General features: G+C 40.7%; 1 protein-coding gene across 8 annotated transcripts in view; it reads left to right on the top strand.

Annotated features, from left to right (window-relative positions):
- caskin1 (CASK interacting protein 1) overlaps nucleotides 1–13647 on the top strand; it is a 110487-nt gene that overhangs the window by 62289 nt on the left and 34551 nt on the right. For all 8 annotated transcript variants that reach the window (XM_051386818.1, XM_051386817.1, XM_051386820.1 and 5 more), the window contains exons 3-7: nucleotides 4748–4845; nucleotides 5031–5176; nucleotides 8054–8149; nucleotides 8315–8445; nucleotides 11381–11489. In XM_051386818.1, the coding sequence (XP_051242778.1) occupies nucleotides 4748–4845; nucleotides 5031–5176; nucleotides 8054–8149; nucleotides 8315–8445; nucleotides 11381–11489 (580 nt within the window). The remainder of the gene's footprint in view (nucleotides 1–4747; nucleotides 4846–5030; nucleotides 5177–8053; nucleotides 8150–8314; nucleotides 8446–11380; nucleotides 11490–13647) is intronic.

Here is a 13647-nt window from a genome sequence, read left to right as displayed (position 1 = left end):
TTTAACATTCCATATTTTTCTGCTGCTCAGATAATTTTCATTTTGGAGCTACAGGTTGTGAACATTAATGAGGCTGCCACTAAAAACTGCAGAGTTTCTGTCTTCTCAGCCAACAAAAGGTGATTAGACATGTTTGAGGTGTAGTTATTTTAGCCTTTAGTTACTTGTGAAAGGTAATAAGATGGGGGAGGACAAGGGCTGTGGACCACAGACTACAGAGAAGATTGTAACATGATTGACTGCAGCATTGCTCTGCAAGATGGTCAGTGCTAAGTAGATATAAGATGAAATCCCCACAGGAAGTCCAGGAGGAGAAGGAGGATAGAGCTGTGGAGGGAAATAAGTGAGTTTGTCCAAGGCTGACGTGGGAGGAGAAGAGGGCCAGAGAGAGAGAGCTGTGGAGAAGAAGATGGATAGAGAGTGGAAGAGAGAGCCGGATTTGTGAAGGAGAATGGAGGTATAAATATTGCATGGCAGGATTTACTACTTGGCAAAAGCAAGGGCTTTCCTCCCCCTCCTCCTTCCCCATACGTGCACTCCCATGACACACTCTACAAGGCTGCGCACACACACACACACACACACACACACACACACACACACACACAGTGCGGTTGTACTTAGCCTAGTGCAGTACTGTGTAACGGGTGTAACGGTATCCCTGTTTAACCCTGAAGAGGAAGACGGGGGGAGAAGATGCAGTCGTTGCTGATATGGAGAAGTGGGTGATGACACATGCGCAGTGAGAACGCTCCTCTATCTGCTCAGTGTTTGTTGTGATAAGAGGTTCAACATTGCATTGTCCTATTCAGGGCTGCTGGAAGGTCCAATGACGCTTAAATCTCATCAGTTAAAGCCCCCCTCCAGTCAGAAATCAGTGCTTCTTCTTGTTCCTACAGCGCGCTGTGTGAATGATGCATGTGCAGAGTTTGACACTAGAAGGATATTTTCACATTCATCTTCTGAAAGTGGAAAGTTTCTCTGTGCTCATCGTAGAGCTGATTTTAAGGTAGGGCCTTCCAGCATGATTTGTGACATCACAAATAGTTTGGAAGTCAGTCCTGGCAATAGTAAACATACAATAGAGAAGATAAGACACATTCACATTAATTTCAGAGTTTCCTCAGGGATTAATTTCACCAGTGGAGGAAAGGTTTCTGTTGTACCCCCACTGTACTGGTAGCAGAGGATTTTTTAAACTGTTGTTTTTTACTTTAATAAAGGATCGGATCCTTCTTCCACTCACAGCCTAACTGTGTGTTACCGGCTGAGCCTTCCCCTTTAAGGAAGGTGGGCTTGTGGGTATCCTGTGCCGGTTTGTGGTAAGGAGTGAGTCTTTCCCGGGGTGTGTCACAAGGTGGTAATGTCAGGTTGCACAGGCTGTGTGTTGTTTTTGCTGTTTATGTAACGTAAACATTCCTATGGTGTTGGTCCAGACTGTGGACAGATAGTTATCTATCTAGCAGATACCAATCAGATTAAAGACATTAAAATAGTCTAAATTGGAGGTAAAATGTTTCGGAGCTGCAGAGCTGGAAGCCACAGGCAATCAGATGATTGATCATGTCTTCTCTTGTGATTTTATCAGTAGATAAACAATGACGTTTAGCTGCTAGCCAACTAGCTTCTCACAATGAAGCACTTATATCATCATTGTGTCATTGTGCTAGGATAGTTTGGTTTTACAACAGAAACACTGTACAGAGTTTTCGTTTAGTTTATGCTTGAAATGATTCCAAACTCTAGACACTTCCTTTCTCTGGTCGGTCAACACATAATTGTTCATTTTTAAGCCTTTATTGCTCACCATTGATGCAATGCTTCATATTTGAAAAGGCTTTAAGCTCCAATTGGACTTAAGGTATTTTTGTTTCATTTAATGAAATGAAACTGGAGGATAGCTTAGTGGTTAGTAGGGCTGCACAATTAATTTAAATATTATCAAAATCGCTATATGACCAAGTGCAATGTGCAAATTGCAGAAGCTATAATTTTTTGATAAAACTAAAATGTGTGACAGACTAACTTTATAACAAAGTACTGTAGCTCTGCAGATATGCCCCAGGTTATACATCTTGTTCTCCAGATGTAAGAAAACATGTTTGTTTGGTACAGACCCCAACAAATCTCACATTATGACTTTTTTCAGTGAAAATGAACATATATATTGCAATTGCAATATCTGTCAGAATTATTGCAATATGAGTTTTTTACCATACCGTGCAGCCTTAGTGGTTAGTGCTGTGTGCTCACAGCAAGGAGGTCCTGGGATTGAATGCACAGAGAGCTAGAATGGATGGATGGAAATCTACCATCGACCATGCCTTGATGTCTAAGGGAACATTTGGAGCCTACGGCTTTAATGAGACCTTAATTGAGCTTTTAAAATGTATTGCCTTAAACCAGTGAGCTCCATGGTGGGGTATGCAATGGCTGTATAGTTAAACAGTCCTAATAGATAAACTACAAAGATGAAGCCAAGACACCAAACTGAAAAAGAAAAACAATGACACCAGCAACAGTCACAAGCTAAAGAGAGAAGCTTCCCCATGAGGACCATGACGTAGTTAACAACATTACACCAGGAGCCATGGCACCGCAGGGTGTCACAAGTGTTGTTGATCAATGATCAGAACACTGTTACCTCAACAGGTGGGGAGATGTCAGGTTCTCTTAACAAGCAGGCCGGTTCGTCCTCTGTGTTTCTGTCTGTGAAAATACCAGCTGTGGAAATCACTAAGTATTCAAGCACTGTACTTCAACAGTTACTAGTAACTGTGTCGATAATGATTTTACATACAAAACATAAGTAAAGACTATTAGTTCACTGTTGTAATCGTTATAACTGCACCCTAACAGCTGCAACATTAAGATGCTCTGTGTATGTTGATGTATTGTATATAAATGATATAAGCCGACTGTTGCGTTGCTTGTGTCCTGACCAAAAAGTGACACTATGTTTTGCGCCTGCAGGAGAGGTAATAACCCTCCATAGCAGCAGCTGGTGGTAGTATGCATTCGTCATTCAAAAATGAACACTGGAAGACCTAAGACTGTGGATATAAACAGCCAAATGGATGTAGGTTTGCGGTCTTGTAAAGCATTTCTCTTTCTCGTGCACTGATTCGCTTAAGCTGATGGCCGATGAGTGCTCATGTTGCAGAAAACACGGGAAAACTTAGCGCTACATATGCTTACCGTCAGTCCACCAACCATTGGCCCAATGTGTCAGGGCCTTTAGTGTGACATGAATATAAAGAAGAATATAGCACATAAAATACAAAAAACTGCAGCAATTACAAAATACAAATAATAATTATTAGTATGTATTTGTATTTATTAGTAGTAGTAGTCTTCATAGTGAAACAGAGAGAGCAGAGGGGAAGGGCAGAGGGGAAGGAGAAAAGGAATATATGGAGATAAGGATATAAGGAAGATAACAGAGAGTGAGGTAGCAGAGAAATAGAAAAGAGGAGAGGAAAAAAGATAATAGTGAAAACAAAGAACATGAGCACAAAAGAAGAAGTGCATGCAGGGAGAAGGAGGAGAAGAAGGATGGAGCGATGGGTGATCTGTAGTGAATAAACTAGAGCAGGTCACTCTGGGAGAGCAGCACTCTTTAGTATGCTGCTCCACACTCCCTCAAACACACACAAAGCGAGTGTGACTCCTATATTCAGTAGTATCTTCCAGTATAATGAGCTTTCTCCCCAAATAATTCACACATAGAAATTCAATAGCTTGTGAGCTGACACTCACACATGCCACTTGCCAGTGGTAAAGCTGGTGCTGTCTCCATGGTTACACAACATTCAGTGTCCAGTCACAAAAGAGCAATGCTGAGTTGTGGGCTAACCAGAAACTTGAGTACACTGCACTGAAAATATACTGTACACCTGTCCCCTTAAAGCTGCAGTAGGTAATTTTGGTTAAAATATTTTTCCTCATATCTGCTCAAACTTTCACTTCATCGTGACAGCAGTACATGAGAGGGATAATCTGTAAAAAAAAAAAAAAAAAAAACAGATCCCTCTGGCTCCTCCTAGTGCTCCTAATGGCATTTGTAAGAATCTACCGGGCCTGAATGAAAACAACCAATCAGAGTCTTGGAAGACAGTTGATTGTCCAATTTGGGACCCTGGGAATGAGACTCTTTATATCTTTCTTGGCTCTGATTGGTTGTTTTTGTTCAGGCCTGGTGGATTCTTGCAAATACCATTAAGAACACTAGGAAGAGCTCTAATCTAACAAACATGATGTCGTTTTTATCTCTTCAATATATAATCTCTCCTCTGTCATTACTTCCAAACATTGATAACCGCCCCGTTTATTGGGTTTTTGACAGTTTATGTGAACTTACTCGCCACACTAGTTTCATGGATTGTCACTTCAAAGTCGGAGACTCGTCACTGTTGACATGAGAGATACAGAAGGTGTTTGTCCGGGTTATGTGTTGCTTTCTCCTCCTTCTCTCATGCTTATCCATCAAGGCTGAAATATCAATCTCATCTATTCAGTATACACCCTCTGGCCTCACACACACACACACACACACACACACACGAGAGAGAGAGAGAGAGAGACACTGTATCCTTTACATAATAATACATTTCCCCATGTGCATATTTTTTCATCTCCAACCGCCCCTGTTTGGTCCTAATCCTCTGCTATTAAGTCTATTTGTCATGCTAAGCATTGCCATTATGACTGACTCGTGTGGGTGTGTGTGTGTGTGTGTGTACGTTAGGTTTTCTCCGCTTCATCATGCAGCACTCAATGGGAACCTGGAGCTCATCACTCTGCTGCTTGAGTCACAGGCTGCTGTCGACATCAGAGACCAGAAAGGTGAGAGGGAGATCTGCACACACGTGAACAGAAAGAAAAACATGCATACACCCACAAAAAGCTGAAGCAAATGTGCCACCCTCTTTCACAGAAATACTGATCAATAATCATACAGTATTTCTCAGTGTGTGATAGATCTGCCCTTTGTGTTCACTCTGTGCACGTGTGTGTGTTTCTGTGCGCAGGTATGCGGCCGCTGCACTACGCAGCCTGGCAGGGGAAGGCGGAGCCTATGAAGATGCTGCTGAAATCTGGTTCATCTGTCAATGGCCAATCAGATGAAGGGCAGATTCCTCTCCACCTGGCAGCGCAGCATGGCCACTACGATGTGGTGAGTGATAGCAGTTTCCCTGAAAGCAGAGCTCTAGGTGGAGGTCCGGGCAGGTTGTGCGTGTACTAATTATACAGGATTCAAACAACATATATCATAATTCATATGTAATATGAATGTATGCATCATTTAATTGTGAAATAGCGGAATTGGCTGTCACAGAAGCTGATGAAAAACGTCATTAGCAGTTGGCACCTTTAAACTGACTATTATAATTTTTTTAAGAATAACAGTGGCTAAAATGGATTATATATAATGTGAAGGTGCCGAACCCACATAGAATTATTACCCAGCTCTGCTGTTCCTTTTAGTTTTAAGCATCTTTGAACTTACTGTTTTGGTTTTCAGTTTTTTTGGTTCACACTCTAAAAAGCAACTGTAAACTACCTGCCCAGCTGCAAAAGGTAGACAAAGTTAGCGACTGGCTAAATAAAACGCATTTCCCTCCTGTCTTGTCCTTTTCCAGTGATACCTATATCACTACTAGATCACCAGCATATCTCAAGCAATACAAAAGCAGAACGAAACGCAGCTAAAGAAAATTCTACTTTTCCAGCTCAGAAAAGAAAATCTGGGGGAACTGCAGTGCTGCTGCAGGCTTGCCAAGGCAACAACAAAGAAATACAGCAGACTCACTACAGCAGCTAACGTACCCTAGAGGAGAGCAACGCTCAGCATTCACAGACTTGGAAACTGACGAACCGCTGCTTCTTATTTGATTAAATAACCATGATTTATACAGGCTAACAGACTGGGGGTGAAGCTATAATCCACAGCTGCTCCCAGTGTGCAAGGGCAAATTAATAAGAAATTACAAACACAGAGACAGACCGCAGATTAAAAAAAATTAAAAAACTGGCAGGTTTTCTTGACCTTACAGGACAACACAAACAGTCATATAATTTACGGGTAGACCTTCTATTGACACATTTAACCCTACTTTTATTAATTACTTACATGACTTTGGCCATAGCCCGTAAGTAACTGATCAAATTAAGTATTATATAATTTTACAGGAAATTCATCTTCTCACCTATTAGTCTATTAAAAGAAGCTGCCGAAAGTGTTTGTTGCACATGCAGTTAACGTCTTTTTCTAATAGTCTAGTTTTTGAGGTTCAAACTAAATTTCCTAAGATTTTTTCCAGAATATTTGGTCATTTTAATCAATTTCCAGGTTTTTCCATGATTGGAAAACTAGTCTCTAAATTACAAGGGTTTTTAAGGCTATGTGGGAACCCTGCATATTGTGGGTTTTTTAGCAAACACAAGCAAAGGTACATATTTAACATACCAACAGGCTGGCTCATCATTATGTGAAAAGGTAATCTGCCGGAGTATTAATGTATCCCCTGTTAATGTGTTTGTCTGCTCAGCGCTGCTTTTCCGAGGGCATCTGGAGTGCTTTTGATTTTTAAAAGAGCGTGACATGTTTTCTGAGCAAGCATGCGTGTTTTGTGTGATGTGTGTGTCCTTGTGACTTCATTGCACAATTATGTCTTTTTATCCTTGCTATTCCTCCTGGTCTTTGGTTTCATTCTACCAGTCCAAAGAAATGCAGGTTAGCTCTTTACTAGTTACTATTGCTATCCCTCATGCTTTCCATTCTCACACAGCACGTGTGCAGTTAACAATGATAACAGTGACAGATTAACCACAAACTATTCTTCCACTTAGTGGATGTGTTGAATGGGTCTTTTATAATTTATAATCACCTAATTTATTAGTTAATGGTAGCCTCCATAACAAGCAAAACTAGGTTACAACTTCAGGTAGTAAGCTAATTAGCCATATGTGGTAATGATTTCATCTCGCATTTGTCATAGAGTTGCAATCATGTGACCTGAGAATGAAACTTTCATCATATGTCAACACGTGACAAGTACTGAACTTAAAAGTCCAGTGTGTAACATTGAGTTAGTAATCCGTCTCTATTGGCACAAATGTGGCAGAAACATACCTATGGAATATAATATTCATAGTTTTCATTAGTGTATAATCACCTGAATATAAGAATCATTGTGATTTTTTTAATCTTAGAATGAGCTGTTTATATCTAAAGACGCCGCGGGTCGCCATGTTTCTACAGTAGCCCAGAACGGACAAACCAAACACTGGCTCTAGATAGAGCCTTTTGCGTTTGTTGTGGCCACCGTAGTTTCCCCTTCTCGCTTGGAAGACAGTGTAGCGATGGAGTTGCGATTTGCAACTACACCACCCGATGCCACTAAATCGTAAACACTGGACCTTAGCAAATTACAAGCAAATGAGTACAGCTTAGCTTTCAAAACATGTAGGAGAAACTATATAGGCCGCGAAAATCTTCAGCTAGTATATGGTTTGTCCATTCTGGGCTACTGTAGAACCACGGCAGTTAAACTTGGGAGACTCCTTCTGCAGAGGAGAGTAACGATAACAAAACTGACCTTTCTGACATCAAATTGGGGGGGGGGGTCTTTGTCCAACCATTTCTGTAACTCTCTGCAACAGATTCTACATCACTAACTATTTCTGTCACTTTACATATAAACAGTTGAGAGGGTCTGAAAACGTGTGCCATAAAGGCATAAAGCTCATATTTATATGAGAGATTGCACTGAGTTACAGAAGTGAGAGGAGCCTGGACATGACGTCATGACTTTGGCTTTCTTTCATTGTGCCAAGAAGCGGTTATTAAGCTATGGACAACCACTGTATGGAGGCGGGGTTAATGGTTAATTGGTGACTCTAAATAGCCTGTAGGTGTGTGTAGGTGTTATTTGTCTTTATGTGTGATAGATAACCTGCCGACCTCTCCAGGGTGTTCCCTTGCCTCAATGACAGTTTTTTTCTCATGTGTCCCTGTGTGTTTGCTTGCATGTGTGTTTCCTGTCTCCAGTCGGAGATGCTGCTGCAGCACCAGTCCAACCCGTGTATTGTGGATAATGCAGGGAAAACCCCTCTGGACCTGGCCTGTGAGTTTGGCAGAGTTGGGGTAAGGACCTGTAGTTTTAGTCATTAATCAAAAACAGCTGCAAGTGTAGACAGTCTACAAAAATGAGTGTGGTGTGTGTGTGTGTGTGTGTGTGTGTGTGTGTGTGTGTGTGTGTGTGTGTGTGTGTGTGTGTGTGTGTGTGTGTGTGTGTATGTCTGTGTTTAGGTGGTCCAGTTGTTGCTGTCCAGTAACATGTGTGCCGCGTTGCTGGAGGCCAAAAAAGGAGACACCACCGACCCCAACGGGACGTCTCCTCTCCACCTGGCTGCCAAGAACGGACACATAGACATCATCAGGTACACACACACACACACACACACACACACACACACACTCTCTCTTTCTCTCTTACACACAAACCATTTTTAATGATTCAGTGGCTCTAAATATCCTCCTGAGCTTGCTGAGAAAACAGATATATAACACAACAGGGGAACAATATGATCTAATTAACTAAAGGAATAATGGAACAAACATGTTGCCATACAGTGAGAGTTAATGCATATGCATAACAGCCGCAGGTAACTGTGGGACATGTCCCCACTGATATACAAAAGAAGGAACCCCCCCCCAAAAAAAGTCCATACAGTGTTTTAATTGTTTATTAGCAGAAAAACAAGTAACAAGATAAGGTGGAAGTTGGACAATTGCAGTAGTAGAACGTTATTAATAACTTACCCCCAAATTCCACCGGGCACAGCCGCGACGTGCCTCTGCTGCGGTCGTTGGAGCGGAAAAATATTTTTCAGTGACGATTACAAGTGAAATTCAAAAATGTGAAATTCAAACAAAATAATCACATAACTATAGGAAGCTTTAGTAAAACTAGAATGTACAAATATTAAAAGTAAGGCTACTCGTTATTATAAACCTGCTGTAGGACTTTAATTAATGAGGTTTTTATTTGATATGATCTCTAAAGTTAACCTGCAGCAAAAACAAAACTTGCTCATACACAGACTGTGTGGACATTTGGACATTTGGATACAAACAGGAGCTAGTACAGGTACAGCCTACCAGATGAGCCACATATTTTAATGTGCTGATGCCCCCCACCGTTGGCCCTTGAGATGATGCATCAGACAGCTCCTGTACACGTACTGAAGAGTGGAAACATTGCAGATCTGCATGTCATATAACTGTCATTATAACCTCATCTCGACGATCTTTAATTTTGGTTTATGTTTTTGCAAGAGAGCATCATGGCAAAGTGACTTTTGTTTGTTGCTGTGGCGATGTCAGCATTCAGCACAAGGCTTCAGGATGAAAGATCGCAGCAGAATGATGTGCCACGGCAAATAAACACACACCACAAAGTCTATTTTTCCTCTCATCACTCTCAACTACTTTTAAGTAACTCAGGGCTATATATGTGTGTGTGTGTGTATGCGTGTGTGTGTGTGTGTGTGTGTCGGTGCAGAGGGCTGCATGTCTGGCAGACTCAGACAGAGGCGAAGGGAGGGACAGAGACACTGAAAGATTAGAGAAGACTGTAACTGAGGGAAGATAAGAGAGAGAGAGGGATAGAAAAATAAAGAGAGAGAGAGAACAAAGCCTGCCATAGTTGATAGAGCAGAGCCTGCCTCTCTGGAAGTGACACTGATAAATGACGCTCATTAGGCATGGCCAGCAGTCTGTGGAAGCCACACACTGGCATAAACACTCACACATACAAAGTCTAGTTCAGTAGAAGTTAGAGCAGCTTTTTGCTCAATGAACTACAGTGTGTCTCTTGCCCTAACGTCCTTTTCTCTGGTCATAATCTATACTTAACATAAAAAGACCAACAACAACAATGACTTTATCCCACAATCAAGTATGGCCAGAGTAGCCACATACTGTCATTTATTACACTCGAGTAGCGTTTCTCAATGGGGGCGGTATTGCCCACCAGGGGGCATTCAGAGGACATGTCTGAAGCAATATTAGGAAAGGGGGGCATTGAGGTGTTCTTTCTTGGTATTACCCATGGAGGTGTTTCTTTGTCTTAATAGCATTTAATTCTTTCAAGGATACACCGTGAACGCAGTGTTGTCGTCGTGGTTACATGCTGCATAAAATGTGAATATGTCTTCTCATGTACATTGACAACCTGAGGATGATAAGGGTCAACGTGAAAATCTGGTTTAAAGACCTCCTGAACCTTGATGTTCCCATCTGGGTGGTTCAGCCCTTTCAAGCGGACATGGCCGAGTACAAGCCCATCTTGTTGGCACCCAAAGCAACAACAAGGCCCAGGCTACTTCCCGCCCCTCTGGCTGGGGCAGTATGTGGGTCAAATATGCGCAGTGTTACCCGCTGTCAGGGAAAAGACGAGGCTGCTTCTAGTTGAGCAGTAATTCATACAGGTCTTCAACACCAAGCTTTTGTCTTTCAGTATAGTAATATATCCTAATAATTGGTATCTGTATCAGCCATGAAAAAAACAGTCAAACTGGAATTGGCTGCTTATGTTTTCTCCTGCACTTCAAAACATCCACGTAATGCTTGATTTTTATTCACCCAAAGCATCAACTATCAACTACTAAATCAACTATCATGGCGGAATTGTTTACTGAACCTTTAACGCTGACGTAACAGCCCTGAAAATGTCCTTGGAAAAACTGGATAAAAAAATGAAAAGAGAAGCGGGGATTGTTGTTTGTAGAGACAACATTAACAAAGTTGAAAAGAGGCATAGTTATTTTCTTCTTTTCAGTAAAAGGAAAAAAATCTAGCAAAGAAATCTCCTCTGCAAACCTTTTCCGTAGCCTGAAGCATCTCTCACACACTTTTTTGTTTCTTTAGTCAGACGGTGGAACTAGTATGAAATGTGATCATAAATAGAGTGTTGACCAGCAGCCATTACCTAGCTGATTATTTTATCATGGTGGGCAGAAAAGTAACCAATTTTAAACTCAGTTTGTGACACAATAGTTGTAATGTAACCAGTGGTCTGATTGAGATCAAGATCTTTTTTTCAAGACAGCCCTTAGTTTTAGTCCTACATACACAGTCTTGGTGCTGTAAACACTACCTTACCTATCCCCTTTCTATATCACCTACTCATCTCATTCAACTCCTCCTCCCTCTACATCTGCTTCTTTGACACCCGTCTCGACTTTTTCACCCTTCTCACCTCTTCATTCTCTCTCCTTCCAATACTGTTTTCTACTGTTTTTATCACTTACTACACTTCCAAAACTTCCTTCCCTTACTGGCTTTACCTTTTCCTCTGCCCTCTGCTGCCAGACTGCTGATCCAGGCAGGCATCGACATCAACAGACAGACCAAAGCCGGCACTGCCCTGCACGAAGCTGCCCTGTGTGGAAAGACCGAGGCAGTGAGACTCCTGCTGGACGTAAGTGGAACATTACTGAAAACTTCACTTAAGGCATTGGTTACCAACCTTTTTATTTTTAGGGACCCCTTTTATATCACAGAGTAAACTGGCAACCCCTGATTTAGTTTTATATTTTTTGGATATTTCATATTATATTCAATGCATAACATTAACAGTACAGATAAACTGTACAATGAACCCAGATTAATTAACAATTCTATCTACTCAAATAAAGGGAACGAAGCCTGCGAGCTAGTTCAGGCTGTTGCCCTGCATCTGTATTGCTGCTGCTGCTGCTCTATAAGCTATTGCTGCCTGCTGCACTGTAAGCCCCACCACCACCCCAGCATCCACCTGTAGGCTCCGGCTAGGGGTTTAAGGTATTTGCTCATCACTCCCCAATATCTCTATGTAAACATATCTGCGGGGAGTGATGAGGTCGGAGCCTAGACACCAACATCTAAATATGCTCTACTGCTTAATAAACATTTCCAACGTGAGTTGATTTACTGAACTGAATGAAATGCTGAGATATAGGCCTACTCTATATCTTTGTTACACCCCTTAAAATCAAGAAGGACACCCAACCCCCCATTAAGCTTTGACAACCCCAGTTGGGGTCCCTAGCCCCAGGTTGGGTACCACTGACTTCAGGGACAGCTACAATCCATTGTTTTAACTTTCCAACACCAGGTGTATGAGCACTTTAAGGCCAAGGCCTCCCTTGAATTTTAACGGCTGTCTCCACTCTATAAAATATCATAGCTGTGACAGTAATACTTACAGAAGGTGACATAAAAAGTATTTCCATAAAACATAATTTGTCTGTGATGAATGACTAGACTGCTGAAGATGTTTTCCATATCAAAAAGAATAGAAGGTTGCAACCTAATGATAAAATGAAGTGTCATGATCTCAAGGAACCCTTTCAGTATACATGGGTTAACCAGTAAAAAGAAGAAAACTACTCCAATAAAATACTAGTAAACTTGTATTTATGCTACTTTATACTTTATACTTCAAGAGGAAATTGTTGTACTTTTGTACTACATTGTACTATTGTTTTTAATTTTTAATTACATTTATAAAAAATAATAATAACTTTATTCATATAGCACCTTTTAAAAATAGAGTTTACAAAGTGCTTTGACAGACAAAACAAAATGATAGCTGTGGAACACAAAATGTTATTAAATATAAAAGTAAAATGAAAAGAATACGAAAATACAATAATCGAAGCCATAAAAATAAAATGAAAATAGATTTTGAAGGATAGTAGGAGACATCTTGTGTCCAGCAGGAACACTTGAGAAATTAACTAAATTTGCATATTCATAGCTTCCGGATTTTCTGCAGAAGTAGATTTTAAGTATTTTAAGTTTAAGTAATTGAACTCTTGTGAAAAAAAACACATCAGATACAAATGTTTGTACAAAAGCAGAGTCTTTATATGTGTCTTTAAGATATCTTACCATCACACAAAATTGGTTGCAGGCAAACTGTCCAACTGGACATAAACTTTACAAACAAACAAACTTTAAAAGTCTACAGTACAAGCATATGGAAATGCATATGCATATGACTTATTTCTATGACTACATTTGTGCCTATAAGATGTAATCCAGGTCATTGAAAGTCCCAGTTTGCCTTAAAATATAAATTAAAATAAAAAATTCCTTCATAAAAATATGTTTTGATGACTCGTACCGTATTTGCAGTCAGTCTTACCATTATGAAAATATTCTGAAATAAGGTTCTTTGGGAAATATTAGATGCATTAAATGCAGTGGGGGTCTGAGGCCTTTGCTTATTTATGAAACGGTTTGGAAAATCCCTACGTCCCCATGTGATAAAACTGAGGCAGTTATGAGAAAAAGTGCTAAATTACAATTTCAAGAGAGATGATGCAAATTACCCATTTGTGCTGGTGACATTAAAAAGCTGCAGGGCTTTATGAGAACAAGAGAGGCAATATGTTTTAATGACTGCGTGAGCTGCAGCATGAAAAACTAACTCTGTCATGTAGACGCCCGGCTGTGAAAGGTTATAAGTCTTTGTCCTGAAGCGGTCTGAATTCATCTTTGTTCTTCGGCCTACATTGGACTCAACAGATCTGAATGTGATACTGCTCTCAAGCTTTTGGCTGTCTGAAATAAGAGGTGGTTGTAAATAGTAG

This window comes from Dicentrarchus labrax, unplaced genomic scaffold (genome assembly GCF_905237075.1).
Source record: "Dicentrarchus labrax unplaced genomic scaffold, dlabrax2021, whole genome shotgun sequence".
Taxonomy (NCBI): domain Eukaryota; kingdom Metazoa; phylum Chordata; class Actinopteri; family Moronidae; genus Dicentrarchus; species Dicentrarchus labrax.
The sequence above is the reverse complement of the archived record's forward strand: the minus strand, read 5'-3'. Positions and strand labels throughout refer to the sequence as shown.